Raw genomic sequence first — 25,504 nt, forward strand, 5'->3', positions numbered from 1 at the left:
GCTCGTCGCCTATCACTTCAAGCCTCAAACCCTCCCTCACGATGAACAAGGTTTCATTCGGGCCTGTGATGGCTGCGACGACGACATCGTCTTTCTTTGCTGCTCGTATGCTCGAGCTCAGCTTCCTCCGAACCATCTCCATCGCCTGGGCCATAGTCATCCCCCTCTATGTCGTCGTCTGGCAATGCTACGTTTTCCCCTTTTGTGTCTCCGAAATGCGACACATTCCGGCCGTCGCGGGCTTTCCTCTCTGGGGTCAATTCTTTGACATTATCTCCCATGAGGTCGGCGAGCCCCAGCGCAAATGGCACGAGCAGTACGGCCCCATGATCCGCTACTTCTTCCCCTTTGGCGCCGAGCGCCTGTCTATTGCCGAAGACGAGGCTCTCAAGCACATGACCGTTAGGAACCCGTACAACTACCCCAAGACTGTCCGCGCAAAGCTCTGGATGGTCCGCATTCTCGGCGAAGGCGTCCTCCTCGCTGAGGGCCACGAGCATGTCCACCAGCGCAAGGCCCTGTCCCCGGGCTTCTCTATCCAGTCCATCCGCGCGCTGACGCCAATCTTTTGGGAGAAGTCGCTCCTGTTGGCGAGCTGCTGGCGGAAGGAGATGCAAGCCGACGGCGTGTCGACCAAGTCCTTCGAGGCCCTTGACTGGCTCAACCGCACCACGCTCGACATCATCGGCAAGGCGGGCTTCGGCTACGACGTCAACTCCCTTGAGAACTCCGACGCGCCCCTGCGCGAGGCCTACCGCCTCTGCTTCTCCTTCGACATTGTCTCCCGCATTTTCATCGGCCTCCAGGCCTTCAGCCCCGTCTTCAACCACCTGCCGTCCAAGGTCAACCGCGACATCATGCAGTCGCGCTCCATCATACTCGGCAAGGCGACCGAGATCATCAAGGAGAAGCAGGAAGAGGCGGCTAACAACGCCGGCGGCAAGGACATCCTTGCCCTCATCGCGCGTGACAACAAGAAGCTCAAAGAGGCTGGCGAGGCAGGCCTGTCCTTCGAGACGATGCGCGACCAGGTCATGACCTTCCTCGGCGCCGGCCACGACACCACGGCCACGGGCGTCGCCTGGACCCTGCACCTCCTCTCCAAGCACCCCGTCGTCCAGTCGCGCCTGCGAGAGGAGATCAAGGACCACATGACCTTCCTCCTGGACGGGAACACGCGCTTCGACCCGGACCTCGTCGCCGCCGCGGACGCCGACAAGCTGCCGTACCTCGACAATGTCTGCCGCGAGGCCCTGCGCTTCATTCCGCCCATCCCCATGACGGTGCGGCAGTCCGTCGACGACGACGTCCTGGGCGGCTACAAGGTGCCCGCGGGCACCGTGGTCTACGTCCTCGCCAACGCCATCAACCGGCTGCCCATGTACTGGGGAGACCGTGCCGACGAGTTCGACCCGGACCGCTGGGACGACCTGCCGGCGACGGCCACGCCGAACGCGTTCATGACCTTCCTGCAGGGCTCACGCGGTTGCATCGGGCGCAAGTTCGCAGAGACGGAGATGAAGATCCTGCTGTGTTGCCTCTTGAGCATGTACGAGTTCCAGCGGGACTTTGACACGCCTGACCCCGAAGACTGGAAGATGTGGAGGCTTGTGTTGCGGCCCAGAGATGGGGTCACTTTGAAGGTGACTGCTATCTAATTCTTTTTTCTTCTTCTTCTTCTTCTTCTTCTCTGGCTTGTACCCCCCTGCGCCTTCTGATGCCAAGGGTCAATGTGGTCTTTCTTAGACAAGTCGGCTTCTGTTTTGAACACTATTTGGTAGAAAGCGCAATGTCTCATTTCGAGCTTTTTTTGACACATATACTTTGAGCCAAACTGCCGTCGTCGTGAAATCAAAATAGACTACTGATTCAACCAATAGACTGCGAAGTGTTGCATTGACAAGCAAACGCCCTTGATCCGGGAGTACCGGGAAGTGACGAGTGTTCTCATTTACGGGCAGTTGTTTGGACTGATCGATATCAGATTTACTGTACACACGTTCACTCATTTTGGAAAAACTTCATGCCTACCTCTCCTAGAGGTTACGTGTTCTCAGTCAAGGTATTGAAGAAGTATCTGGTCTGCATCCGACTCGTCGGATGATCCAGGGGTATGTAGCCCCAAAATTTCATGCGGGCGGTAGCATTAGGGAACAGGTGGCAGCAATGATTCCTAGCACGGAAAGAAAATACATAGGTGAGCAGCTCGGGTTCCAAGCTATTTTATCTCATGCCTGACCTTCTTTTCCCTTTCATTGGAGTCGAATTCGGTTGTCGCCGATTGTCAAGTCCCAGGCTTTCCCCCCGGCCGTCTTATGACGCCCCGTCCCCCTTGTTCACGGTAACCGGGTTGCAGTTCGCAACCCCAAGACACTTCAAAAACCCATAGGGTTCAATATTGGGGCTGACGACCGGCGCGACATTGATCAGTGAGCCACCTCCGCCGGAGCTTGTCTGCTGTGGCGGTGCCTGTTGTTGCTGGCCAGTGGGAGCTGGGCTTTGGTTCCCGTTGTTCACCGTGACCGGGTTGCAGACGGCGATGCCCAAGCACTGGGCCACGGGTCTGGAGTCGACGCTGGGGTTGATCTCGGGGGAGATGTTGATTAGGCCCCGGGAGACAGGCAGGGCTGACGCTGGTGTCAGGATGATTGCGATGTAGATGAGACGCATGCTGGGAGTCAGATGACTGACCGAGGTATGAGAGTTTGGTTCGGCCTGGCTCAAGGCTGGGAAGCGGGATGGATGAGTTGAGGGGATGCTTTTAGATGATCAACTCAACCCATCCACTGCACGAAGTGGTCTAGTCTGGGACAGCATGACGTACTGCTGTAGAATGCGCCATCTTAAGACCAAACGATAGCTTGAAAATCTCTCGACTACTCCGTCCTGTGAAGCATTGCCTGATCCGAGTCACGCACTTAGCTCCCGACAGCCTGCCCCAAGAACCAGGGGCAGGCACATGAAAGACGATGGGACAGGGCTTGCGCCTCGTTGTCATACCGCTAAGGACTGAGGCAGTTGCGGCGCTAGTTCTTTGGCGTGCAGCCGGGACGAGGCGGATTGTAGTGTAGGAAGGATCGCACCGGTCCTTCGACAGCGTCGCGGTCTGGCAGATGGTGGCGCCGATGGTATTGCGCTAGATGCAGATTGCTAGAATAGCTTCAGTGACCCCCACATCATCCACGTCGAATATGGCTCTGGAGGGACATCTATCTCGATCTCGTTCCATTGTTGTTCTTGGATTCGTCCTCGTATCCCTGCCATTGTTCTGTACAATAGGGCTAGCAGCACGGCTCACTATCAAGTCCAACGAGCTTCGGCCTTGACGACCTAATGGCTAGTTTAAAGCGAGAATTAGTTCTTGTGAATGAGGACAGCCCTATTTTGTTATCCAAGGGAGTCGGAATGAGAATGGTGCCCGAACAAAAGCAGGTGCCGTGGCGAGGGCAGTGTTCATTCGGTCATCGGGGGTTATCATGCTCTCAGGAAGATAATTTGAGGTAGGACGCTGATCTGCGAGGGGACCCTTGGGGAGTAAGAACAGATCGTGATATGAACTCGGACGGCACTAACGCCATTAACGGCGAACGTCTGCCCTGAAACGGAGCATTCAGAGTCGGCATAGGACCTAGAAACAAGCTCTTTAACCTGACGACGGCCATTCGCTGCCAGCAGTTGCCTCAGTCTAGGAGCACGACGCCGACATTCTCGATGACTACACCGGCGTTTCTGCCGGCCAAAGTAGCCGTGATTACATCCATAGAGAAAACCGGCTTTGGCAAACAATGCTGGAGTAGGCATCAGCGATCGTATCGCGTTGTTCAGGCAGAATAGGCATGAGTGGCTGAAGTCGGGATCAAGACCCCCCCCCTCCTCCCCGCGCCTAGAACCGGCCAAAAGGAAAGCGTCTTAGACAGGTGTCTTCTTGACCGTTGCTGGAAGTGAAGTGCCGATGACCTTACGTAGAATAACCCGAGGCGACGACGTGCGCCTTATCTCCAGGTCACAGCAGAAGCATGATGCCATCAACAACGTCAAAGCGGGGGCCAGAGATTGCACGCTTGCAGTTGGCGAATATACCGGCAGCAGTGTCCATCGTGCATCTTCAAGCGGCGTGCGCTGGAGGGACGAGGGGATCAGTCGCGGAGGACCACAAAGTAGAGACAGTCGGCGCCAAAGCTTGTTGGGCGAGGAAGCCGATGGGACGAGACCGCGATGCATCCCGGTATCTTGATTCCCTCTCTGCACTGCCACACGCCCTTTTCATCCCAACCCATGTTCCTGGAGCTATGAAACATTGGAAAGCCACCTCGAGGGCGATCTGTGAGTGGGCTCTAGGGGGAGGGGCGGGGGTGGGACAGCAGAAAGGTCTCGGCCAAGTTATCTCGCTCGGGCTAGAACATGTCGTCAGCTCTCGACAAAACACCCCCCCGAGCCTGAGACGGTGATGTCAAAGTTGACGAGGAAGAGGAGCAAGCTTGGGAGGCTTTGATAGGTGCGATCAGCCACACATACGCGGAGCTGTGCAGGACAGGGGGGCCCCAAGCACCCCATCCTCTCACTCTGCATAACCGACCTGTGACGTCACCCACCATCCGCCTCGATCTTACACTCCTTCAGTCTGCTTCCTCGTCGTCCATAAGAAGGCACCAGCCACCATCGACTAAAACGCTCCTTTTCCACACCACACCTCAAGATACCCCCCTTTGCAAACGCAGTAGTTCACCAAGGAGTAAACCTCAAGCAAAAACACGAACCACCAATCAATCTTACCTACCAACGAAAACCAAAACCCCTTCACCACAAAACACCACAATCATGCCTGTCGGTAACAACGACCAGAACTCCGGCGTCACCGGCGGCGCCAAGTTCGTCACTTCGGCCCTCGGTAACACCGTCGGAGGTGTCACCAAGACCGTCGGCAACGTTACCGGCGCCGCGACCACCGGCCTCGGCGACACCATTACCAACGCCACTGGCTCTGCCGGCCGCCCCGTCGGCGATGGCCTCACCAATCTCGGCCAGGGCCTTGGCGGCGCCCTCAACCAGGTTGGCAAGGGCGTCGAGGACGCTGGCCAGTGGAAGAGGTCTTAAGGAATATGCGGATATTGGGGAGAAATGAGTTTCGGGGGTTCTTTGCTTGTGTTACTAGGAGCGTTCATGAATCCAACCGCTCGGAAGGAATTGATGTTGTTTTAACCTGTAAGAATGCTGTTGTACGCCGTGATGACGTTGTGCTCTATTTCCCAACACCACTCACAATCAAAAAATTTGACGCTGCCCTTATCACATCACACATGACGGATCAAAAATCCAAACGGAGATGAAGAAATTATGGCGAGAACGTTACTCATCCATCCATCGTCTGTCGATCTACAATTATGTAGCCGAAATAATACATGCGTATAATGTACATTGGGTTGTATATGTGTGACAGTGTTGGTACAGTCAAGGGACTGGGTAGGCCCCTCAACCGCTCTTGCGAAATTGGAGATGATATGTGTCGAGCTGCTGCTTTGAAATCTTCCCCGGACCCCCGGCGAACTCGTCGACGCCGTTGTTGTTCTTGGGGAACGCAATGACGTCCCTGACAGAGGACGCGCCGCTCAGGACGGCCACGAAGCGATCGAAGCCGATAGCGAAGCCAGCGTGAGGCGGGCATCCGGCGCGCAGCGCCTTGAGCAGATGCGAGAACTCCTTGATCTTGTCCTGGCTCATCTTTAGGATGTCGCGGAAGATGAACTCCTGGATCTCGGCAATGTGGATACGCCGGCTGCCGCCGCCGAGCTCCACGCCGTTGAGAACGAGGTCATAGTGGTCGGCCCTGGCCCGCAGTGGGTCCTTGAAGAGGAGCTCAAAGTCCTCTTCCGAGTGCGGCGACGTGAAGGGGTGGTGCGTTGCCGAGAAGCCCGACGCCCCGCCTTGGCCGACGTCGCCCTCTTCTTCCGGCGTGAACATGGGAAAGTCAGTGACCCAGAGAAACTTGAAGCTGTCGTCCCTGTCCAGGAGGCCGGCTTCCACGGCGGCGTGGTATAGAGCGATTCGCGTCTCGCCGAGTTTGGTTGAGCCGCCCTGCTGGGGTTGGTTCTTGCGGGCCTGGAACAAGATGATGTCGCCGTTTTCCAGTGATGAGAAGCCCGAGTCTTCGGGAAGGGCGCCGAGAATGCTGTCTAGCCCTTCTGGCCCCAGGGCCGAGAAGCCGTTGAGCGGCTTGCTGCTGTCAAACATCAAGGCCGTGGGAGCGCCGTCGGGGTTCTGAGACAGGCTCTTGGGGAGACTTTCCATAAAGCCGGCCACGAACTTCCAAACGTCTCGTTTGTCGACGTCTTCGTGTGGGCTAATTTTCCAGACCTCGACGATCGGCGCCTTGAGGTCAGTGATCATGCTGACGAAGCCCTCGTTGAGGTGCTCGTCAACCCGGCATATCTGGACACCGTTAGTGGGAGATGGTACAGCACTGGAAAACACTGACTCTGTTTGGAATGCGCAGGTCTGGCTTATCGGATCCGTAGAGGTCCATGCAGTCGGTATACTTCATCCTCAGGAAGGGCGTAGAGATTGTGGGGTATTCCTGGTGGATGGGTCCTTTGGCGTCGTCCTTGGCGCTGTCCTCGACGCTTTGCTTCCAGTCCTATCTGAAGTTAGGTCCGGCATCATAGGTCTGGTCACCATCGCGCTCATACCTGCAATGATGCCTTTCTGACCGGCGCGAACGAGTCCTCGCCCATTTTCATCACGTATCGTTCTCTCACGGCATCCCAGGCACGACCGACGACGTACTCGACGTCCTCCATGATAGTTTTGCCTGTCGCGAATGACTTTTCCATATCCAGCTGAACGAGCAGCGGTTAGCGACGGGATGCGAAATAAATCATCATACGCATACCTGAGTGAACTCGGGCTGGCGGTCAGATCGATGGTCCTCGTCGCGGAAGCATCTAGCAAACTGATAATAGCCCCCCATGCCGGAGGCCATCAGGACCTGCTTGTACTGTTGGGGACTTTGCGGCAGAGCATAAGCGTGTCTCGGGCGCCTCGTGGGTACGATGAACTCTCGTGCACCTTCTGCAGTGGACTTGAACAGGATCGGCGTCTCGACGTCCATGAAGTCCCTGTCAACCATGGCCTGCCCCATGGTGGACTTAAGCTGGGCGCGAAAGCGGAGCCTTTCTCTGAGATCCTCGTGGAACCTCAACTGCAAGTGGCGATGCTCGGGAGGAAAAAGCGAGTCGGGGCCGATAATGATGTCCTTCGGAAAGGGGTTGAGGTATTGTATTGACTCCATATCCATCTCGAATCGTGCGGCGCCCGAAGCCTCCGTTACAACGCCCTTTGCCAGAATCGCGCTGAACGGGCGAACCTTTGCCAGGATAGCCGCATTCTCGCCCTTGGCGCAGATTTGGCCTAGTCGTTCCCCATTGCGCTCCAAGTGGGCAAAGGCAAGGTTCTTGCCGACCTTTCTCGTTCGACCGATGTGTCCGCTGACGACAATTTGGCTACCTGGTTTGCTCCATGCTTCGACGGGGGACATCTGAGGCAAAGCAACTGGGGTTGAGAAGTCAGCAAGGTGCTTTCACATCGGCTTGTTGTCCTCGAACTTGCTCACAGCACTCCTTGAATTCCCCCGACAGTTGAGTATGCCAAGACCCATCTTGGACTTCTTTCTTCGCTTGTGTTGTCGACAGAGAGCGAACCGGGCGACTCGATGACAATAATGCGCTGCTTTCATGCCTGTAAAGGAGAGAGGTGACGCGACTAAGGGGTTGCGACTGCGGTGTCCGCGGATGCAGAGCAGCCAAAGCTCGAGTGCGACAGCATTGGCGAAGCATTTGGAGGATTGAACGGAGCCGGTTTGGGAGACTGGAGTGCACGAGTAATCTGGCTATAAACTATGTGAATGAAGACAGGCCTTGATGTTTCAACATAGCTCAATGGCGTAGTTTGCAGTACTTTCAGTCGCTCAGAACTAGGTATGGATTTGTGACATTTGAAGCTATCGCAGCTCAGCCCACTGTACCGAGACCCTGCAGGCTGCAAATGATTTCGGGGCCAATGGATTGGGTAGGAGGGGCGGCACCTGAGGCAGAAGGTGCCTGGGTCCCCACCAAAAAAAGTGATTAGCGCGGGGCAGATCTCTGATATAAAAGTCTTGTAACGAGCTCCCAAAAAATGTTTTCCTTTTCTCCTTATGATTCTTCCATTTCAAAAAAGTGTACGTCTGGTCTCCCCCACGCTCTTGGCGCCCGCGCGAAGCCAAGCAACTAACAGAAGGATTTCTAGGTGATGATAGCCACGTGGATAATATGATGCAGCCATCTCCGTTTGCGGCATCCGAGCTCTCCCCTTCGGGCGGCTTCAGGGCGAAGGTGTCAAGAGCGGAGGGGGCCATGAAATAGGCGTTCGACACGACCTTGTTACAGCATCGGACGCGATGAAAGGCAATTCTGATTTTTCACGAAATGGAAGATATTTTGAGGGTCTGAGGGGACTGGCATCTGGGGGATCTGCACGCCGTCGACCCTGGCTCTCGTGCATCAAGTGAAGTCGAGAGTTTCGGGTGGACGGCTCGAGTGTGATGGGATACGTTGATGCGTTTTTCCTGATACGAACGTAGCAAGACATGACGCTGGGCTGCAATCGAATATTTCGGATGTTTTCCCACACGCACTGACAATTTGCTTGTAGCTATCGGAGGTGCGTGGGAGAAGACAGATGAAAGGATTGTTCGAGACTGAGAGGCCAGTGTCCTGCGGACATGCGTCTGGGATGTGTGTACCGTAGATTACCTGCCGTTGAGTATGCTCACTGACGAGGATGGCAGCCTGAGCGAGCTGTCAACCTTTGCTCCTAACTAGAAAAGAAATGAGAAAAGATCAAATCAAGATCGATGGGAACAATTGATGTGCCCGAGAACGATGGATTGTGCAGTGCAACTGTTGCTGCTACGCGCTACATGTGAATGCCCGGGGATGAATCAGCGAACCTCTGGTTCACCCCGAGTGTTTCACCAGTCATGGTGTCATTCGCGGACAGGTTTGTGTTGCATCGCCGAGCGCGAGGGGCAGCGATGGATCAACAGGGTTTGCTCGTCTGGCTGATGGTTGCCGGTGTCTAGTTCTCATATGAAAAACGGACGAAGCAGGCCTTTCACCAATCTCATGATGATGGTCGGTCACTCTGAACTCATGAGGCAGAGTCCGCAAAGGCAGTAGGCCACCAGCAGGGCTTCTTCAGCCGGCTTCATCACAAGCTGTCTCGTTCACTCTCATTCTACATCCATACCTCTCCCACACACACACACCTCCCTCAACAGGTCGTTGGGGGGAGGACCCTGGCCTGTCGGGCCGTGTTATGTCTGTAGTGTTGGATGGGACAGTGCAATGGAACGTAAACTGGAGACAATGCACCTCACAGCTGTGCCTGCGCCTGTCCCTGTGCTTGTCGCCCGCCGCGACGAACCTGAGCTTCAGGTGTTTGGCGTAGCGTTCAGGGGCCCACCTAGCACATTTCACACACGTTCTAGATACATAGTACTTGGGCAGTGTGGGAGGAAACAGACGCTAGATTCGAATGAGCATGGCCTTCGGCGTTGGAGAATCTCTTCAGCGGTCCCTCTTGTCGCATACGCAAACGCACCGTTGCAATTGCATTTGGGGCGCCGGGGCCACTTATAGGTTGAAATGCTGCTACAGTGGCGGTCATGGCGGTGATGGTAATGGTGATGTTGACAGTGATGTTGATGGTGATGGTGACAGCGTGCCGAATTTCCATCCCTATCGCTGCAACCGGCGAACCCGAAGAGTACGTACCTACCGAATTGTACGCTGGGCCAAGCCCCCGTGCCCCCCCAAAGCCAGAGAGAAACGGGGGAGCACAGCGTTGCCTTACGTATGCTCAGCCCAGCCCAAGCCCGACCAGCCGACCTCTCCAAATCAAGACCGTGGCCCGTTCCTCCTCCACTCGATCCCACCTTTCTCCAACCAGCGTCGCCAACGTCAACGCTGGTGCCGTCCGTCCGTCCGTCCGCCCTTCATTTCCCGCCTACCCAACGAAGCAATTAGGCCTACATAGTACATCACATCGCGATAACCACATCCGAATCCGTATCCTTAATCGAAATCACCACTTGCGACCGACCCGACACCCTGCCATGGCCCCAGGCCCCAATTCCGCACCCGAACCGTTCCTCCTGCATTGAAGCTTGTCGGGCCCCAATTTCCTCGTGTCGAGGGTTTCCCTGGCCCGTAACCGTCGTCGCGCCCCGTCACCGACACATCTCCTGCCTCGCTGTCGCCGACGGCCGCGGATCGCATCGATCGCCGCCTGTGACCTCGTTTTGCTCGAACCCCGTCAGAGGAACCGGCCTCCCCGCGTTACTCCCCTCGAGGCCCGTGACGGCCGCTATCGTCGACCGCTTTTGTGCGGCTTTCGTCCGATCCGCCCACGACAGCGAGCTTTCTCTACGTCGTCCGGCTCACCGACTGCCGCGAGATTCTCACTCCCGCAGACTGATTGCCTCAACCACCCGCCAGCATGTCGAGCTCCTTTGAGAAATCCGTGAAGGGGGCCACAAAGATAAAGGTTGGTTGAGCCGAGCTGAGGGAGGCCATGGCCACCCCGGTGCCTCGATCTGTTCTCTCCTGGCCGTTTTGCTAACTCACGTCTACCAGGCCGCGCCGCCCAAGACGAAATACATCGAACACATCCTTGTTGCGACACACGCCGGCGAGGCTGGTGTGGCCGAGGTCTTCCGCGCCCTGCAGTTCCGCCTTCGAGACTCGACATGGACCGTCGTCTTCAAGAGCTTGATCACCGTCCACTTGATGATTCGTGAAGGCTCCCCCGACGTCACACTCTCCTTCCTGTCAAACCATCCGAATACGCTTGCTATCAGCAGCTTTACCGATGGTCAGTATTTTGTTCCCTGCCGTCGCGCAATGCTCACCGCGCATGTGCTCTGATGCTAACGCGCCACTTGTAGCCCAGACTCAAGGTCGGAATATCCGGCATTATGCCAACTATCTCGCCGCGAGATCCAAGGCCTACCGTGAAACAAAGTGCGATTGGGTTCGGACCAAAGAATCGAGGCTGGAGAAGCTCTCAGTGGACAAGGGCCTCCTCCGAGAGACAGAAATCCTCCAGTCTCAGATTTCGGCACTGTTGAAATGCGATGTAAGTTTGGGCCTCGCTGCCGCCGATGGTAGTTTGTAACACGTACTGACCCTTGCCAGGTGCTTGAGGGCGAAATCGAAAATGAAATCACCGTTACTGTTTTCAGGCTGCTGGTGCTGGACCTCCTGGCTCTCTTCCAGGCTTTGAACCAGGGAATGATCAATATCCTCGGTAGGTTGGAGAAGTGACTCGTTTTGCGGCGATAGCTAACACCCATAGGTACCTTCTTCGAAATGTCCAAGGTCGACGCTGAGAGGGCTATGGCAATTTATCGCACTTTCACGAAGCATACAGACTTCGTCGTTCAATATCTCAGCGTTGCGCGGCAATACGAGCATCAAACGAGGGTCGAGGTCCCCAAGCTAAAGCACGCCCCGGTAAACTTGGGCCGACAATTAGAGGAGTATCTACGGGACCCGGACTTCGAAGTCAACCGGAGGCAGTACATTGTCGAGCAACAAGCAAAGAAAAGCGGGAAGGGAGGGACTTCAAAATCGTCGAGCAGCGCCTTCGACTCGAAGCCGGCACCGGCAGTGAACAACCATTTCCCGAACACCAATGGAGGCACCAATGGGCTGTCGCAACCGAAGGCCGAGACCACCAAGGGGCCTGCGCCGGACTTGATCGATTTCTTCGAGTCGATCGAGCAGAACCAAACACCGATGGCTCCGAATGCCCAGCAACATCAGCAGCAGCAACAGGAGCAAATGCCTATGCAGACGGGTTTTGCAGCCAACAGTCCGTTCCAGCCGCAACCTACTGGTTTCCAGCAGAATGGCTTCGCACCACAGCAAACTGGCTTCGCGCCGCAACAAACAGGCTTTGGGACGAACCCCTACCAACCGCAGAGCACAAATCCGTTTGGCCAGCCGCAACAGCAGCCTCAGCAGCAGCAGCAAGCACCACAGCCGCTGCAACCCAGCTTTACCGGAGCTGGGTTTGGCGGCTTTACGCCCCAACCGAGCTTCCAGCCAGGCACACTCGGCTCAATACCTCAAGAATCAGTGGCGAGCTTCCCGACGGGTAACACGGGCATGCTGAGTCCCCAGGCCGGACAGCAAATCACCAACCCCTTCCGGGCATCCATGCTGATGGCCCAGCAAACGGGCATGTCTACCAATACTGCCTTTTCCAACCCGACTGGTCCGAACCCGCAGAGGCAGTCCACCAACCCCTTCGCCAGGTCCTCGCCACAAGCGCAGCAACCGTTCTCACCCGCCCCTAGTAATTCACCTTTCCAATCGCAGACGCATCAACAGCAGCAGCTCCCAACAATTGCTCCACTACAACCTATGATGACGGGTACCAATCCCTTTGCGAAGAACTTCACCGGCCAACAGCAACGGCCCGCCACTAGTTCTGGCGCCCTTGCTCCGCAACCCACAGGGACCACAAACCCCTTCCGTCAGGGCGCATTTGTCAACCACCAGACCGGTATGGGCTGGCAAAATAATCAACAGCCCATTGGTGGCGGTTTGGACAATGTCGAAACGGTGCCCGTCTTCCCTCGGCCCATCCAGCAGAGCCCGTGGCAGACATAATAGTAGAGGCTCCCCACTAGGCGGCCGTCATCCCGAATACACTATCACCTATCCATACCTATCTCAACAATTTCGAATCAAAGCGCGGCGTTCATCAGGGTTTTGCTTGTGCACTTGAACTATGCGAATATGGCGAGGGGTTGTTACAATCACCAAAAGAGAAGGCTCCACGACTTGAGGATAGGACTGGTGAAGGCCGGTAATCGTCAAAAAGAAAGTTCGCAAAACTGTATTATCTAGTGAGCATACTTAAGACGTAATATTTTGCACAGTGGTTATTCTCTCCCTTCCGGCACAAGTTGTTACTGGTCATCGATCTGCTTGATGAAGAAGGGCGAGGCCTACCAATCGTAGGTGCCATCTAGATGTTTCATTCCCAACGCGGCCCAAGGCCATTTAGTAAACCCCAACGCCTTCGCTATGCAGCCCATATTATCCCAAAAGCAGAAGAAGGAAAGGCAAGGTATCCGGCAGTTGAAACGCCTAGAAGACGTCATCCACCTCCATCACGTTCGTTGTCTGGCCCGTAGCCGCCACCTGCGCGGCTTCAGCAGTGGCGACCTTTTCAGGCCCCTTCTCGTCCTCAATAAATACAGCCAAACCGGAAAAGGCCTCGAACATGGCCCGGCTGAGATACTCGTCGGTACTGTAACCTCCTACGATGATGTCTTCCTTCTTTCTCGCCCCGTCGACCCAGTGGCTGCGGTACTCGTCCGACGGTCTCATTGTATACCTCTCCATATCGAGCTTGAGTCCGCCAAAGGGGTCATAGGGCGCGTTCTCCTCGACGACGCGCTTCTTTTGCTGCTTAAGGCCACGGATCGACAGGCCCGGGGCGCTTGTGGCGTCTGACAGGGAGCCGACAGCGGCGTTGAGGCGGTTCTGGCCGCGCTTCTTGAGCAGGACGCGGTTCAGCGTCTGCTTGGCCTCGCCGGCGTCGCTGCTTGCGAGGCCGTTGAGCATCTCCTCGCGCATGCGCTGCTCGTTATGCTTCTCGGCGGCGTCCTCCTGCATGGCCTCGAGGCGGCGGCGGCGGGCCTCCTCTCTTTCGGCCTCGAAGCGGGCGACGCGCTCTGCTTCCGACTCCTTGGCCAGGCGGCGGTTGCGCTCGATCTCAGCCTTGTGGGCCTGCTCCCACTCGATGAGGCGGGCCTCGGCGGCCTTCTTCTCGGCGTCGGTACCCGAGATGATATCGAAGGTGAGGGTCTCGACCCACTCGAGGTAGCCGTTGTAGTCCTGAAGGGTCTCGAAGTCGTCCTCGACCTTGTTGAGGACGGCGGCGACGCGGCGGCGGATGTCGACCTCGCGCTCGACGGCGAGATCGCCAAAGTAGGCCGACTTGAAGCCCTTCTTGCGCAGCGTCTTGTGGCAGCCAGCGTAGGGGCACTGGTTGGGCCCGTCAGAGAAGATGCGGGCGACGCAGTTGGCGCACATGGGGTGGTAGCACTCCGGGTTGATGAGGAACTCGAGGTCCTTATTGAGGTAGCGCATCGTCTTACAGACGGGGCAGATATCGTTTGTCGAGGTGGGCGCCGCGGAGGCGGAGTTGGAGGCGCGGCGAGTTGCCATAATGGGCGACCCGTTTTCGTGATGTCGGAAGGGAAGGAGTGCTCGGTCGGCGCGATGATGATCGATTTGGTGTTTTCGATCAAGGCGACGGCATTGGAAGGAGGAGGGGGGGGTTGATGCCGTCGACAGGGTCGAGAGACGGAGCTCTGGCTGGTTTGGCTTGTTTGGAACTTGCTTAGGATATATCGCGTGAAGGCGATTAGGTAGTTAGGCCGACAGCCGCGACAAGGCTGGTGGAAGGATTTATTAAGCGAAGCTGATTGGTTGGAGCTTCCTGGTCCAACGCAGGGGAAGAGGGGCAGGGGTCTCGCAGCTACCCCTCCAAGAATTCCCCGTCCAGCGCTTTCCTACGCTTTTCCTGCTTCCACTGTCTTCGACCCAACACCAACAACGTCATAGCAACACCAAGTAGCCATGGCCGACAACAACGACAAGCCCGGTGCGTTTATTCATTCCTGGAATCGCCTCAAGGAGGGAACCCTCAGCCAGCCGGCCGGGACAGTGTTCATGGAGAAGACGCTTAGCTAACAACGGGCCGCTTCCCCCCCGAACAGAACCCACCCCCGCCGAGGAGGCCGCCGCCCGCGCCAAGGAGGCCGAGGAGCAGAGCGCGTTGCCGTACAAGTGGCAACAGACCATCGCCGACGTCGACATCACCTTCAGCGTCCCCGGGAACTTCAAGAGCAGGGACCTCGTCATCGACATCAAGAAGACCAAGATCTCGGCCGGCGTCAAGGGACAGGAGCCCATCATTAGCGTCCGTTGCCCCCAACCCCAAACAGCCGCCGCCGGAGCAGGCATCTAAGCGCGCAGAGAAGCAAACCAAGACTCAAAAACTAACACGCAAGCGCAGGGCGACCTCTCCCACCCCGTCCTCGTCGATGACTCGACCTGGACCCTCACCTCGGCCTCGGATGGCACCAAGACGGTTGAGATCCACCTCGACAAGGTTAACAAGATGGAGTGGTGGGCGCACGTCGTCACGACGGCGCCCAAGATCGATGTCTCCAAGATCACGCCCGACACGAGCAAGCTGTCGGACCTCGACGGCGAGACCCGCGGCATGGTCGAGAAGATGATGTGGGACCAGCGCCAGAAGGAGCAGGGCCTGCCCACCTCGGACGAGCAGAAGAAGTTCGACATCCTCAAGAAGTTTCAGGCCGAGCACCCTGAGATGGACTTTAGCAACGCCAAGATCAGCTAGTCGGGTTCGCTGTACAAAAATTCGATGAAACAGAGATACCAAAACGAGTCGCGTCTTCTTCCCCTGGTACACGTGCAAAGAAAAGAGCATGCGAAGGCCGGGAACTGTATTTCACTTGGAAGAGTTGATGTTTATCTTGTTTGTATTGGGTGACATCATTATCATCTAGCTATCACCGCTCTGCGGCGAACGAATTTGTCATGGGTGAAACGAATTGCCGAAACCACGGTTGAGCAAAAGAGCTGAAGGTTATGGCATCAGAGAGCCCATGTGAGAGAACCATTGCTCTTGGATCCGCTAGTAATGGTGAAGCAGATTGAAAGCTGCAGCCCATCAATTGTCAGATTAAGAAGCGGTCCGTAATCGCCAACACGACCAGAGCTAGCCTGAATAAAAAGAAGAGAGGAAATGAATCAACCCCATCACTGCGACAGAAGCACTGCGTTCAGAGGTTAGTGAGCAACGGCTAGGAGTTTGCGAAGCAAGAGACAAGCCAGGATCCATGGACTACAGAATCACTGGCCAGCTGACCCAACATAAGGTCTCTATCAATCCATTCGCTATCCGCTCTATCCACCCTTTCACGTCCACATGGATGGCGTTGCAGGAACAGATCAGGACGGGCAGTGGGTTGCCACTCGGACTCAACCGATGCGAATCACTTCGCGAGGAAACTGGTACGGTAATGTTAGCCACAATGTCCCTCGGGCAGATTGCAAACAAGAGAGCAAGATGGGCATCGAGATCAGAAATTAGAACCATATCCACACATTGAGATTGAGACAGGGATAACTGTATAAAAAAATGTCTTGTTCATCACGTCGAAGCGGGGAAGTTTGCGAAGAAAAGCAGAATCATCTTACCTACGAAAGGGTGTCAAAGCGAGTGAGGCTGAGATGCTGAGCGGAGTGAGTGCCGTGATGGTGATCTGCGAGTACTGAAGCATGAGTTAGCCAGGCTTCTCAACACAAACGTCAAAAAGTTGAGTAGTGAGTCCAAAGTCAGAAATTAGAACCATATCCACACATTAGGATTGAGATAGGGATAACTGTATAATAAATTGTCTTGGTCATCATGTTGGAAGGGGGATAGGGAGCGAAGGAAGAAAAAGCCTGTCACATACATACCTCATGTTTGTGAGGTCCGGCCAACTACTGCTTGGAAAGTCGAGCAGCCTTGAACTTGCTGATCCGTTGACCACCATCGGCTTCGTCAAGGGGCCGGACCACAGACGTGTCTTCCTGCAGGAAGCCGCCTTGCTTCTGAATGAAGTTGCGCCTCTGACGATGATACTCGTCCGCGAGATCTTGATCGATGAACTCGTCATCGTAGGCGTCTTCGTCGAGAGCTTTGCTTTCCTTCTCGATGACCGCATCCGCCAGCGTCTTGCCCTCAGGGCCTGTTGGGGCTGTCGGCCTGTCCTGGTCGAGGAACCGCGAGGGTACGTCGCGCGGACCCATCGGAACGAATCCATCGTCGACGACAGTAGGGGCGGCCTTCTGTGTCTTGAAACGAGATGTCTTACGGCTGGGCCTAACTGTCTGCTTCGAGGGACCAGTGCGCTCAACAATGTCGCTCAGAGGCTCCACGATGGGTTCGGGTGCTGACGGCGGCGCAGCTGATGCCGGTGCCGGTGCCTCTTTCTCAGCGGCAATGTCCAGGCTTTGAGCAAAGCGAACACTCTTCTTGCCGTCATCCGACTCGGTCGACGAAGCCGTGCGTAGAATGGACGCAGCGGGAGCAGGTGATGACTTGACAGGCTCCACCGCCTTGCCCTTGTCGCCCTGGCTCACCACAATGCGGCCGATGCCTTGCTGATCATCATCCGACTCCTCCGTCTCTGCTTCAACCTTTTCAGTGAAGCGAGACTTGACTCCGAGCCGTTTCTCGAGCTCCAACATTCTCTGATGGTATCCCTCGTCGAGCACGCTGGTCTTGGATCGACCAAACTTGTCCTCTTCGTCCTCTTCAAGGTCGGAGTACTCGTACTCCCAGTCCTCCTCGTCATCAGAACCTTCCTCGAGATTGAGCTCAGCCACCACTGCTCCGACCTCTTCCATGCCGTACTTGAGCATCTCTCGACGGAGAAAGGCATCTTCCTCAGACTCGTTCTCGGGTAGGACTGGTGGTTGGCGGCCGAGCTCTTCCTGCTGCTTGGCGGTTTGCATAATTTCCTCCACGCGCTGGGCGGTCCTTGATGCTTGCGGCTCCGTCGGCGGCTTAGTGTCCTCGGCGAAGGAAACTGACTTCTTGATGGCGACAGTGTCGTCTGCTGTGGCCTCGAGCTCCGTCTCTTTTGCAACAGCAGCAGCATGCTCGACGGGCGCAGGTGCCATGGGCTCCTCAAGGGGAGGCTCGTTGGTGACATCTTCAACGATAGCCTCAACCTTCTCGGGTTCCCGAGGCTTCCCGGCAGGTATGTCTTTGACACCGGCCTTGGCCAGAATCTCCTTGAGCTGGGCGCTAGAGTCGCCAGGCCGCTGTAGCCGGCTAGAGACAACGTTTCCCTCCTCATCGAGCTCCTCGATGATCTCTGTTATAGGAAGACCATCCTCGTCCCGGACGTCTGGATTGCTGACGACGCTGGCAGCGGCATGTTTCTGTTGGGCAGACTCAAGCTGCTTTTCGAGTGTCTCGATGTTCTTTGACACGTACTCGATGCGACGCGACAGCAGATTGACGACCTGCTCGGCTGGCTTGAGATCGACCCGGCCGAATAAGTCGTTGATCTCCTTCTTGTCGACGACCTCGCCCTCAAAGTCTCTGCGAATGCGCGCTAGATCTTCTCGGCTGGCAGGCTGGGAGACAGACTCGATCTCCTCTTTCAAGGACTCATACTCTGCATCCCATTGTTGCCAGTGATGCAAAGCCTTCTGCAGCTTGGCAATGTTGTCCTCGAGCAGCAAACGATGCTTTTCAAGATCGAGAAAGCTGTCTCTGACTGCTGCCATGGTGAAGAAGGGAATAAAGTTGGGAAGAGGTTCGGGGGAGGAGCAAGGAGGTAGGCGAATTGGAAAAAAAATCCTTGCGCGGAAGGTAGGGATTCAAAGCTCCCAGAAAAAATTAAGTAATCCACTATTAGTGGATACGTATGTATTATGTAAGTACGTCTTAGTGGGGAGCACTTCACCCAGCACAAACTCTCCGAAGACTCCAGAAACAAATTAGCCCGCAGATTGTGTCAGTTGAGAGAGGTCTACCAGCTGTGCCTCCAATCGCCAACACATTAAGTGAGAGCCCAAAGATCCCAGTTCCTGGTCTTCCATATGAACATTCTCATAACTGCTGTCTAAAGATGCATCGGGCGGGCTTCCTCGCGGTCTGATTTTAGAGGAATGCTCGCTGGGGAGTGAAGAGGGAGACCAGGAAGTCGGCCTGTCTCTCTTCGAGAATACCTCCGACCGAGACTTGTTACAATCTGCTCGTACGAGGTGTCTTGTTCTGGCAAACATCTTCCTTGAGGTGTCTTATGGACCAGGTCACACCCTATGCTCGAGGAAGCCTTTGCCGACGTCGGAGTCAAGTCGACCCGGAAGCCCGGCTGGCTCGGTGCGTAAATCTCAGGCGCCATGAGATAGGGCATCTACGGCCACTTGAAGACAATTAGGACGTCGATCTCAACCATCATGTCCTCGACGAAGAAGTGGGCGATGCTCATGTGCAGCCTGGCGTCCGGGCCCAACATGATATCGCGGAGATGGCATCACGAATGGGCCAATGGGACTCGAAGAGACACTTGGATTCCATGATGGAGCCAACGTCGTCGCTGGACCGCAATTGCATCATGAGGATGTATCGTTCTTCGGCATCTTCGTCAGGAAGGGCGGGGCCGAAGCTATGGACGCAAGTGATGTTCCTACTTCCATTGCCAGTGGCAACTTGACTACCCTCGGTCCTCCTCAACGCGTCCCCTTCCTCCGGGAGGTAGGATCTCGATACTTTGGCTTACATGGGCACAGTCTGTTTGACCCAATGGTGGAGCGACGCCGAGGCACAGCATGTCATGTTGTGCACGGCTGTACCTTAGAAGTAGACCTCCTTTTTCACTGTAATTCCACCTCTACTATCTGATATTTCAAGCATAGCCCTTTCGACAATACAAACGCCGCGGCTCCTAGAAACATTCCGCCTTATGACCATCAACGTCCAGACACCCGCTCCTAGTTTTCGCTCTCCATCTCTACTTCGTCTCTGAAATTGCCTATCGGAGGCATACTAGCTGACGAATGCATCATTCCATCTGACCGGATGGCTTGATACTGGCTGCTGAGAAAGCCTGTGTAACCCATCTGTCCAGAAGTCTGGGGTATAAGTCTTGGGTTCGGGAGCTGGTTTTGGCTTAGGGTCGGGTTGTGATGGAAAGGTGCCGACAAAGGTATGTTTGGTCTCTGCAGTGGTATCTGGTGCTCGTAGGAGAACACGCAATCTGATTCGGTCCAGTGTACTCCCAAAGTGAAGGGAAGTCCCAAGGCCGGGGGTGCCCACCAGTACAGGTCCTCTTGAGTGTTGTGCGAGATCTGGCACATGCCGTTGTACATCGTGCTCACGTCCCCAACGTAAGCGTAAAACTGACAGGGAATTTTGGGGGAATAAGTGAAGTAAGTTTCTTCTTGAGGGAGGGATCGAATGCACCAGTCTCCAAGCCGTAATATCTCCGCCGGGCTGATGAGCATCACCAGCTTCGGGCAGTCTCGAAACGTCGTCACCGTCGAGCATCTATTGGTCCCATCTGCGGCCTCAAGAGCTGATCGGTTGATCCAGTGGCAGAGAAACGTGCTGGGGTCTTCCGGCTGTATGACTGCTGCAAGAAGGGTCGCCGCGGAGTTTCCGCTCAGTACTGTGCCGGGCAAGCAAGCGAGGAAGACGAAGTGCTTCGGGGTTTCTTGCATGGCTGCGGTCAGATTCCAAGCTTCTTGGTTGTTGTTGGCCATATCTGTGAACTGGCGGCCAGGCAGGAAATATCGAAAAAGGAGGAGGAGACCGATTTTGGTGAAAGATTAGAGGACCAGAGATGCTCTTGCTGTGTGGTCGCTGGGTTTTCCAATTTGGACTTGGTGGTTGTGATTCGCCTTTCTTCCGTTCGATGCCTTGGGAATGATGCGATGAAAGAGCCGATTAGAGAAACAGCAACATATTTTGAATCATTTCCCTGCAAGATTTTTCAGATTAGATGCAGACTTTTTCAAAATCGTTCGGCCTCTGGGACCAGCGTTTCCCCTGTGGTGTGTCCATGGTAGGAACCGTGGTTCTGCCCCAGAAGCTTCCGGAGAAACAGTGAACCATCACAACCACCTGTGGCACTAACTTTTTTTTGGATTGCGTAGTGTCCTTCATTAAAACTTGTAATAACCATCTAGAGATGGGTGATACCTATCTATGGAGTGGGATACAAACGCCAGAGAAAACGGCCCTTCAGGCCACCACGACAAGGCATAGCAGTTGGGCGCTTTGTTTCTGTAACAGACTTGCATGTAAGCCTCAAGCTGCGACTCATCAAGCCAGAACCACAAAGAACGACTTTCGTACAGGAGTATAGCTGTATTTGATTCGTATGGAAATACGGATTGTCAGTTCTTCCGGGAAGAAGATGCAAAGCCTGCTTGATTGCAGTCTTCATTTCCTGGAGAGGACACATTGATGTCGGTTTCTACAAGGTTATGTTATGTATGCAACGTCATGAGCACAGTTCCAGCGACTGTTTCCTGCATATCATCCAACGAGGCGTCTGCAAACCAAAAATAAGGTCGTGACAAGCAAATCGACTTACACGCGGCCGGGCGCTTCGTCGGGGGGGATCAACAAACCCCATAGGCCGGCCCATGTCGAGCCACGCCGTCTGCTCAACTCCGCAAGACTCCGCACCGACTTTCCCCAAATCTCTGTGCCCATTTCGTCACTACAACCACCACCCATTGTTCATGTTCCTTCTCTTGAAAGCAACTTGCATCAGTCATCTTCGCCGTAAAGTTCACAGAGATCTTGGCCCTACCACAACAACGTTTTTAGCCCAGAGAGAATTAACCTAGCCATTCTCCCCGCGACAATCCTCCTCTCATCCGTTACGTTAGCTTGTGCGGGGAAGCTTAGGTACACCGCAGTCTGGCCATTCACTGTCAATGATGATGACGATCTTTTGCTTCCGTAACACAGACACATTAGCTATTCGCTGGTAATCGAACCGCTATAACCATACCATAGTATATATCACCTTACTCCATCCACAATGGCGCCAAATGACTGGTTCAATCGGCGGGAATGGAAGGAAATAAGAGGAGACGACGCGACGGCGTTCTGGACGACCTCGATCTGGTGGATTGCCACATCCATCGTCCTCGTGCAGTGTCTCTGGATGCTGTACTCCCGCCGCTCGCTCAAGCAGCAATTCGAGAAAGAAGAGAAGCGGCGCGGCATGTTCGCCCGCGCACCCCTCCTCCTGCCGGCAGCCGCCGTCATGGCGCTCTGCACGATGGCAGGAGTCGCGGATCTCGGACGGCCGTTTGCACAACAGTACCTGGCCTCAACGTCCATCGCCAGCGGCACTTCTCAGTTCACAGTTCCCGCATCAGCAATCGAGGGTGCTCTTCTCATCCCCAACATCGAGGATCCCGAGTCAACGGACCCGCAGAGTGTCTGTCCGGGATACACGGCTTCGCACATCCAGACGACTTCTCATGGATTCACGGCTGACCTCGATCTGGCCGGCTCAGCTTGCAATGTGTATGGGAACGACGTCGAGGCTCTATCTCTCGTCGTCGAGTACCTGGCAACGGACCGTCTTCATGTCCAGGTTCTGCCGCGGTACATCGATGCCCGTAATTCCACTTGGTTCATCCTCCCCGAAGAGCTCATCCCGAAACCCGCTGCAGACGGTAAGGCGAGTTCCGACGGCTCAAACAGCGATCTTGAGTTCAAGTGGACGAACGAGCCGACGTTCGGGTTTAACGTCTCGAGAAAAAGCACCGGCGACGTTTTATTCACGACTGCCGGGACGAAGCTGGTGTTTGAGGACCAGTTCTTCGAGTTCGCTTCACCGCTTCCCGAAAATTACAATCTATATGGGCTTGGCGAGGTCATCCATAGCTTCAAGCTCAATAACAACCTTACTCGTAAGTGCATTTTCCAACTAACAGGTTCCAACTCGACTCACCCACCTTTCCAGGAACCCTCTATGCTGCTGATGTCGGGGATCCCATTGATGGAAACATCTACGGTTCTCACCCTATCTATCTCGACACGCGCTACTACCAAGTCAATTCCGATTCCAAAGAGGCTGTCTACGTTGCAAATGCCACGGACAAGAACGCAGAGTACACGTCGTACACCCACGGCGTCTTCCTACGTAATTCTCATGCACAAGAGATCCTCCTGCGTGAATCAAACATCACCTGGAGGGGACTTGGCGGAACTATCGACCTGTACTTCTACGCCGGTCCGACGGCGGATGCCGTGATGAAATCTTACCAGAAGACCACTGTCGGGTTGCCTGCGATGCAGCAGTACTGGACCTTTGGCTTCCATCAGTGCCGATGGGGCTATACGAGCTGGGACAACTTGCAAGAGGTTGCCGACGACTTTGCCAAGTTTAAGATCCCTCTGGAGACGATTTGGGGTGAGTGACTTCTTTCTCAAAAGAACTAATGCTAAACCGTTGACTAGCCGACATCGATTACATGAACCAATACCGGGATTTCGAGAATGATGCAAACTCGTGGAGCTACGAGGACGCCGCTCGCGTTCTGGGCAGCCTACACAAGAACGGGCAGCATTTCGTGCCCATCGTCGACTCGGCAATCTACTCACCCAACTCCGACAACGCCAGTGACGCTTATCCAACATACGACCGCGGGGTCGATGCAGACGCTTTCATGCTCAACCCCGACGGGTCCCTCTACATCGGCGAAGTCTGGCCAGGCTATACCGTGTTCCCCGACTGGATCGGTGCCGTGCTTAACGGTAGCAGGACCTTCGAGTGGTGGAAGACGGAGTTGGCGACCTGGTCTGACAAGGTGGCCTTCGATGGCATCTGGATTGACATGTCCGAGGTTTCGTCCTTCTGCGTTGGCAGCTGCGGCAGCGACAATCTCACTCTCAACCCTGCCCACCCCCCTTTCTTACTCCCTGGTGAGCCCGGCAACGAAGTCCTCGAATATCCCGAAGGCTTCGGCAGGACAAACGGTACCGAGGCCGCCTCGGTATCGTCTCTCTCGTCGTCTCTCGCCGCAGCGAGGACCGCCACCGCCGCTATCCCTTCGTCCTCCCCGTCCACGACAACCTCATACCTACGCACCACACCGACCCCGGGTGTCCGTAACGTCAACTACCCGCCCTATGTGATCAATAACATCCAGGGCGACCTCGCCGTGCACGCCGTCTCGCCCAACGCGACCCACCACGGTGGCACCCAGGAGTACGACTTCCACAATCTCTTCGGCCACCAGATCCTTAACGCGACCTACCAGGCACTCCTCTCCGTCTTACCTGGGAAACGGCCCTTCATCATAGGCCGCTCGACCTTCGCTGGGTCCGGCAAGTGGGCCGGGCACTGGGGCGGTGACAACGCCTCACTCTGGGCGTACATGTTCTTCTCGATCCCGCAGGCACTTGCCTTCAGCATCTTCGGCGTGCCCATGTTCGGCGTCGACACGTGCGGCTTCAGCGGCAATACGGACATGGAGTTGTGCGCACGGTGGATGCAGCTCAGTGCCTTCTTCCCCTTCTACCGGAACCACAACGTGCTTGGGGCGATCCCGCAGGAGCCGTACCGGTGGGCCGCTGTCGCCGACGCATCGCGGGCTGCGATGGCGATTCGGTACGCGTTGCTGCCGTACGTGTACACCGCGTTCCATAGGGCGCACAAACAGGGCGATACGGTCATGAAGGCGTTGGCGTGGGAGTTTGCGGACGAGCCGTGGCTTGCCGGCGCAGACAGGCAGTTCCTCCTCGGGCCGGCCGTCATGGTCACGCCTTGCCTCGAGCAAGGGGCCAGCACTGTCGACGGTGTCTTCCCCGGCGTCGGTAAGGGTGCCGTGTGGTATGATTGGTACAACCAGTCTGCGATCACAGGTGTCTCAACCGGGCAAAACGTAACTATCGACGCGCCCCTAGGGCATATACCGGTGTACATCCGCGGTGGCTACGTTATCCCGACGCAGGAGCCGGGCCTGACGACGGCCGAGAGCAGATCCAACCCGTGGGGCTTGCTGGTTGCGCTCGATGACAAGGGGACCGCCAAGGGCAGTCTTTACGTGGACGACGGCGAGAGCTTGGAGCAGGAGGCCACGCTTACCGTGGAGGTACGTTGACTTCGACCTCTGACCTCGAGGTCCTCGATTTGCTGCTGACCGTAAGAATAGCTCTCTGCATCGGAGAATTCACTGAAGGCCACCCCGTCTGGCGAGTTCGAAGACTCCAACTCTCTCGGGACCGTGACGGTGATGGGCGTCCAGGGCGATGTTTCGGCTGTGACCCTTGATGGACGGGATCTCGACGGCGCAAGCTGGACCTTCGACTCGACCACCCGCGCGCTTCATATTCATGGTCTACAGTCTCGTACGTCCGAAGGTGCGTGGTCATCGGCTTGGGAGCTCGTCTGGTCTTGATATGGCATATGCGTCTCGGGATATCGCGACCAGGTTTCCGCCGGGTACGTCAAGGGGCAGATGGTTCTTGGCTACATACTGGCATAAGTAAGTAAAGTATGCACACATACAAATGAGAGTTAGATCGGTGCTGGAAATGCCTACTGAAATCAACACGGATTATACGTATCTGTGCCAAATACAGCAAGAGCCCCTGAGATCATGTCCCGTACGTATCGAAAAGTACTGTCTGTCATGTTTGGATGAATCCGAGCACAGATGGATTGTTTATGTGGCATGTGTTGCTTGTTTGCTTATACGCATTCCCCTGGAACTATCTCTGTAAGCGTGAGATGCGAGGCAGCTACCTCACCCAGGCGGTTCCTGCCTTGTCCGCCCGCGTGCCCACGTGCCTTCCTCCAGCGCGTCTTCCTGGACGC

General features: G+C 55.6%; 10 protein-coding genes across 10 annotated transcripts; 5 read left to right on the forward strand and 5 right to left on the reverse strand.

Moving 5' to 3' along the window:
• Window positions 1–41: 41 nt before the first annotated feature.
• Window positions 42–1,658, forward strand: CDEST_12540 (Putative cytochrome P450; the record flags this gene model as incomplete). Its single annotated transcript, XM_062928696.1, has 1 exon — window positions 42–1,658. One exon carries the CDS (start codon window positions 42–44, stop codon window positions 1,656–1,658), a length of 1,617 nt encoding a protein of 538 aa, XP_062784747.1.
• Window positions 1,659–2,313: 655 nt separating this feature from the next.
• Window positions 2,314–2,670, reverse strand: CDEST_12541 (uncharacterized protein; the record flags this gene model as incomplete). Its single annotated transcript, XM_062928697.1, has 1 exon — window positions 2,314–2,670. The coding sequence occupies one exon, from the start codon at window positions 2,668–2,670 to the stop codon at window positions 2,314–2,316; it is 357 nt and encodes a 118-aa protein (XP_062784748.1).
• Window positions 2,671–4,616: 1,946 nt separating this feature from the next.
• On the reverse strand, window positions 4,617–7,983 carry CDEST_12542 (Class II Aminoacyl-tRNA synthetase/Biotinyl protein ligase (BPL) and lipoyl protein ligase (LPL)). Its single transcript, XM_062928698.1, has 5 exons — window positions 7,607–7,983; window positions 6,887–7,545; window positions 6,684–6,833; window positions 6,473–6,631; window positions 4,617–6,426 (listed from the first exon to the last, which is right to left on the reverse strand). Exons 1-5 carry the CDS (start codon window positions 7,827–7,829, stop codon window positions 5,470–5,472), a joined length of 2,148 nt encoding a protein of 715 aa, XP_062784749.1. The 5' UTR covers window positions 7,830–7,983; the 3' UTR covers window positions 4,617–5,469.
• CDEST_12543 (uncharacterized protein) lies at window positions 4,673–5,301 on the forward strand. Its single transcript, XM_062928699.1, has one exon. It carries the CDS (start codon window positions 4,819–4,821, stop codon window positions 5,092–5,094), a length of 276 nt encoding a protein of 91 aa, XP_062784750.1. The 5' UTR covers window positions 4,673–4,818; the 3' UTR covers window positions 5,095–5,301.
• Window positions 7,984–9,977: 1,994 nt separating the features above from the next.
• Window positions 9,978–13,151, forward strand: CDEST_12544 (uncharacterized protein). The gene is made up of 5 exons (XM_062928700.1): window positions 9,978–10,581; window positions 10,671–10,908; window positions 10,982–11,172; window positions 11,232–11,343; window positions 11,392–13,151. The coding sequence occupies exons 1-5, from the start codon at window positions 10,534–10,536 to the stop codon at window positions 12,711–12,713; spliced, it is 1,911 nt and encodes a 636-aa protein (XP_062784751.1). The 5' UTR covers window positions 9,978–10,533; the 3' UTR covers window positions 12,714–13,151.
• Window position 13,152: 1 nt separating this feature from the next.
• Window positions 13,153–14,472, reverse strand: CDEST_12545 (Putative Zinc finger, RING-type, cdk-activating kinase assembly factor MAT1/Tfb3). Its single transcript, XM_062928701.1, has one exon. The coding sequence runs from the start codon at window positions 14,280–14,282 to the stop codon at window positions 13,197–13,199; it is 1,086 nt and encodes a 361-aa protein (XP_062784752.1). The 5' UTR covers window positions 14,283–14,472; the 3' UTR covers window positions 13,153–13,196.
• Window positions 14,473–14,631: 159 nt separating this feature from the next.
• On the forward strand, window positions 14,632–15,899 carry CDEST_12546 (Putative CS domain, HSP20-like chaperone, NudC family). The gene is made up of 3 exons (XM_062928702.1): window positions 14,632–14,721; window positions 14,837–15,039; window positions 15,136–15,899. Exons 1-3 carry the CDS (start codon window positions 14,697–14,699, stop codon window positions 15,484–15,486), a joined length of 579 nt encoding a protein of 192 aa, XP_062784753.1. The 5' UTR covers window positions 14,632–14,696; the 3' UTR covers window positions 15,487–15,899.
• Window position 15,900: 1 nt separating this feature from the next.
• Window positions 15,901–18,485, reverse strand: CDEST_12547 (Putative prefoldin). Its single transcript, XM_062928703.1, has 3 exons — window positions 16,614–18,485; window positions 16,350–16,423; window positions 15,901–16,160 (listed from the first exon to the last, which is right to left on the reverse strand). The coding sequence occupies exon 1, from the start codon at window positions 18,435–18,437 to the stop codon at window positions 16,638–16,640; it is 1,800 nt and encodes a 599-aa protein (XP_062784754.1). The 5' UTR covers window positions 18,438–18,485; the 3' UTR covers window positions 15,901–16,160; window positions 16,350–16,423; window positions 16,614–16,637.
• A 1,161-nt stretch (window positions 18,486–19,646) lies between these two features.
• Window positions 19,647–20,417, reverse strand: CDEST_12548 (uncharacterized protein; the record flags this gene model as incomplete). Its single annotated transcript, XM_062928704.1, has 1 exon — window positions 19,647–20,417. One exon carries the CDS (start codon window positions 20,415–20,417, stop codon window positions 19,647–19,649), a length of 771 nt encoding a protein of 256 aa, XP_062784755.1.
• A 965-nt stretch (window positions 20,418–21,382) lies between these two features.
• Window positions 21,383–25,256, forward strand: CDEST_12549 (Putative glycoside hydrolase family 31, galactose mutarotase-like domain superfamily). The gene is made up of 4 exons (XM_062928705.1): window positions 21,383–22,592; window positions 22,646–23,095; window positions 23,143–24,779; window positions 24,840–25,256. The coding sequence occupies exons 1-4, from the start codon at window positions 21,710–21,712 to the stop codon at window positions 25,083–25,085; spliced, it is 3,216 nt and encodes a 1,071-aa protein (XP_062784756.1). The 5' UTR covers window positions 21,383–21,709; the 3' UTR covers window positions 25,086–25,256.
• The last annotated feature ends 248 nt before the right edge of the window (window positions 25,257–25,504 follow it).

The sequence above is a fragment of the Colletotrichum destructivum genome, chromosome 8 (assembly GCF_034447905.1).
Source record: "Colletotrichum destructivum chromosome 8, complete sequence".
Classification (NCBI taxonomy): domain Eukaryota; kingdom Fungi; phylum Ascomycota; class Sordariomycetes; order Glomerellales; family Glomerellaceae; genus Colletotrichum; species Colletotrichum destructivum.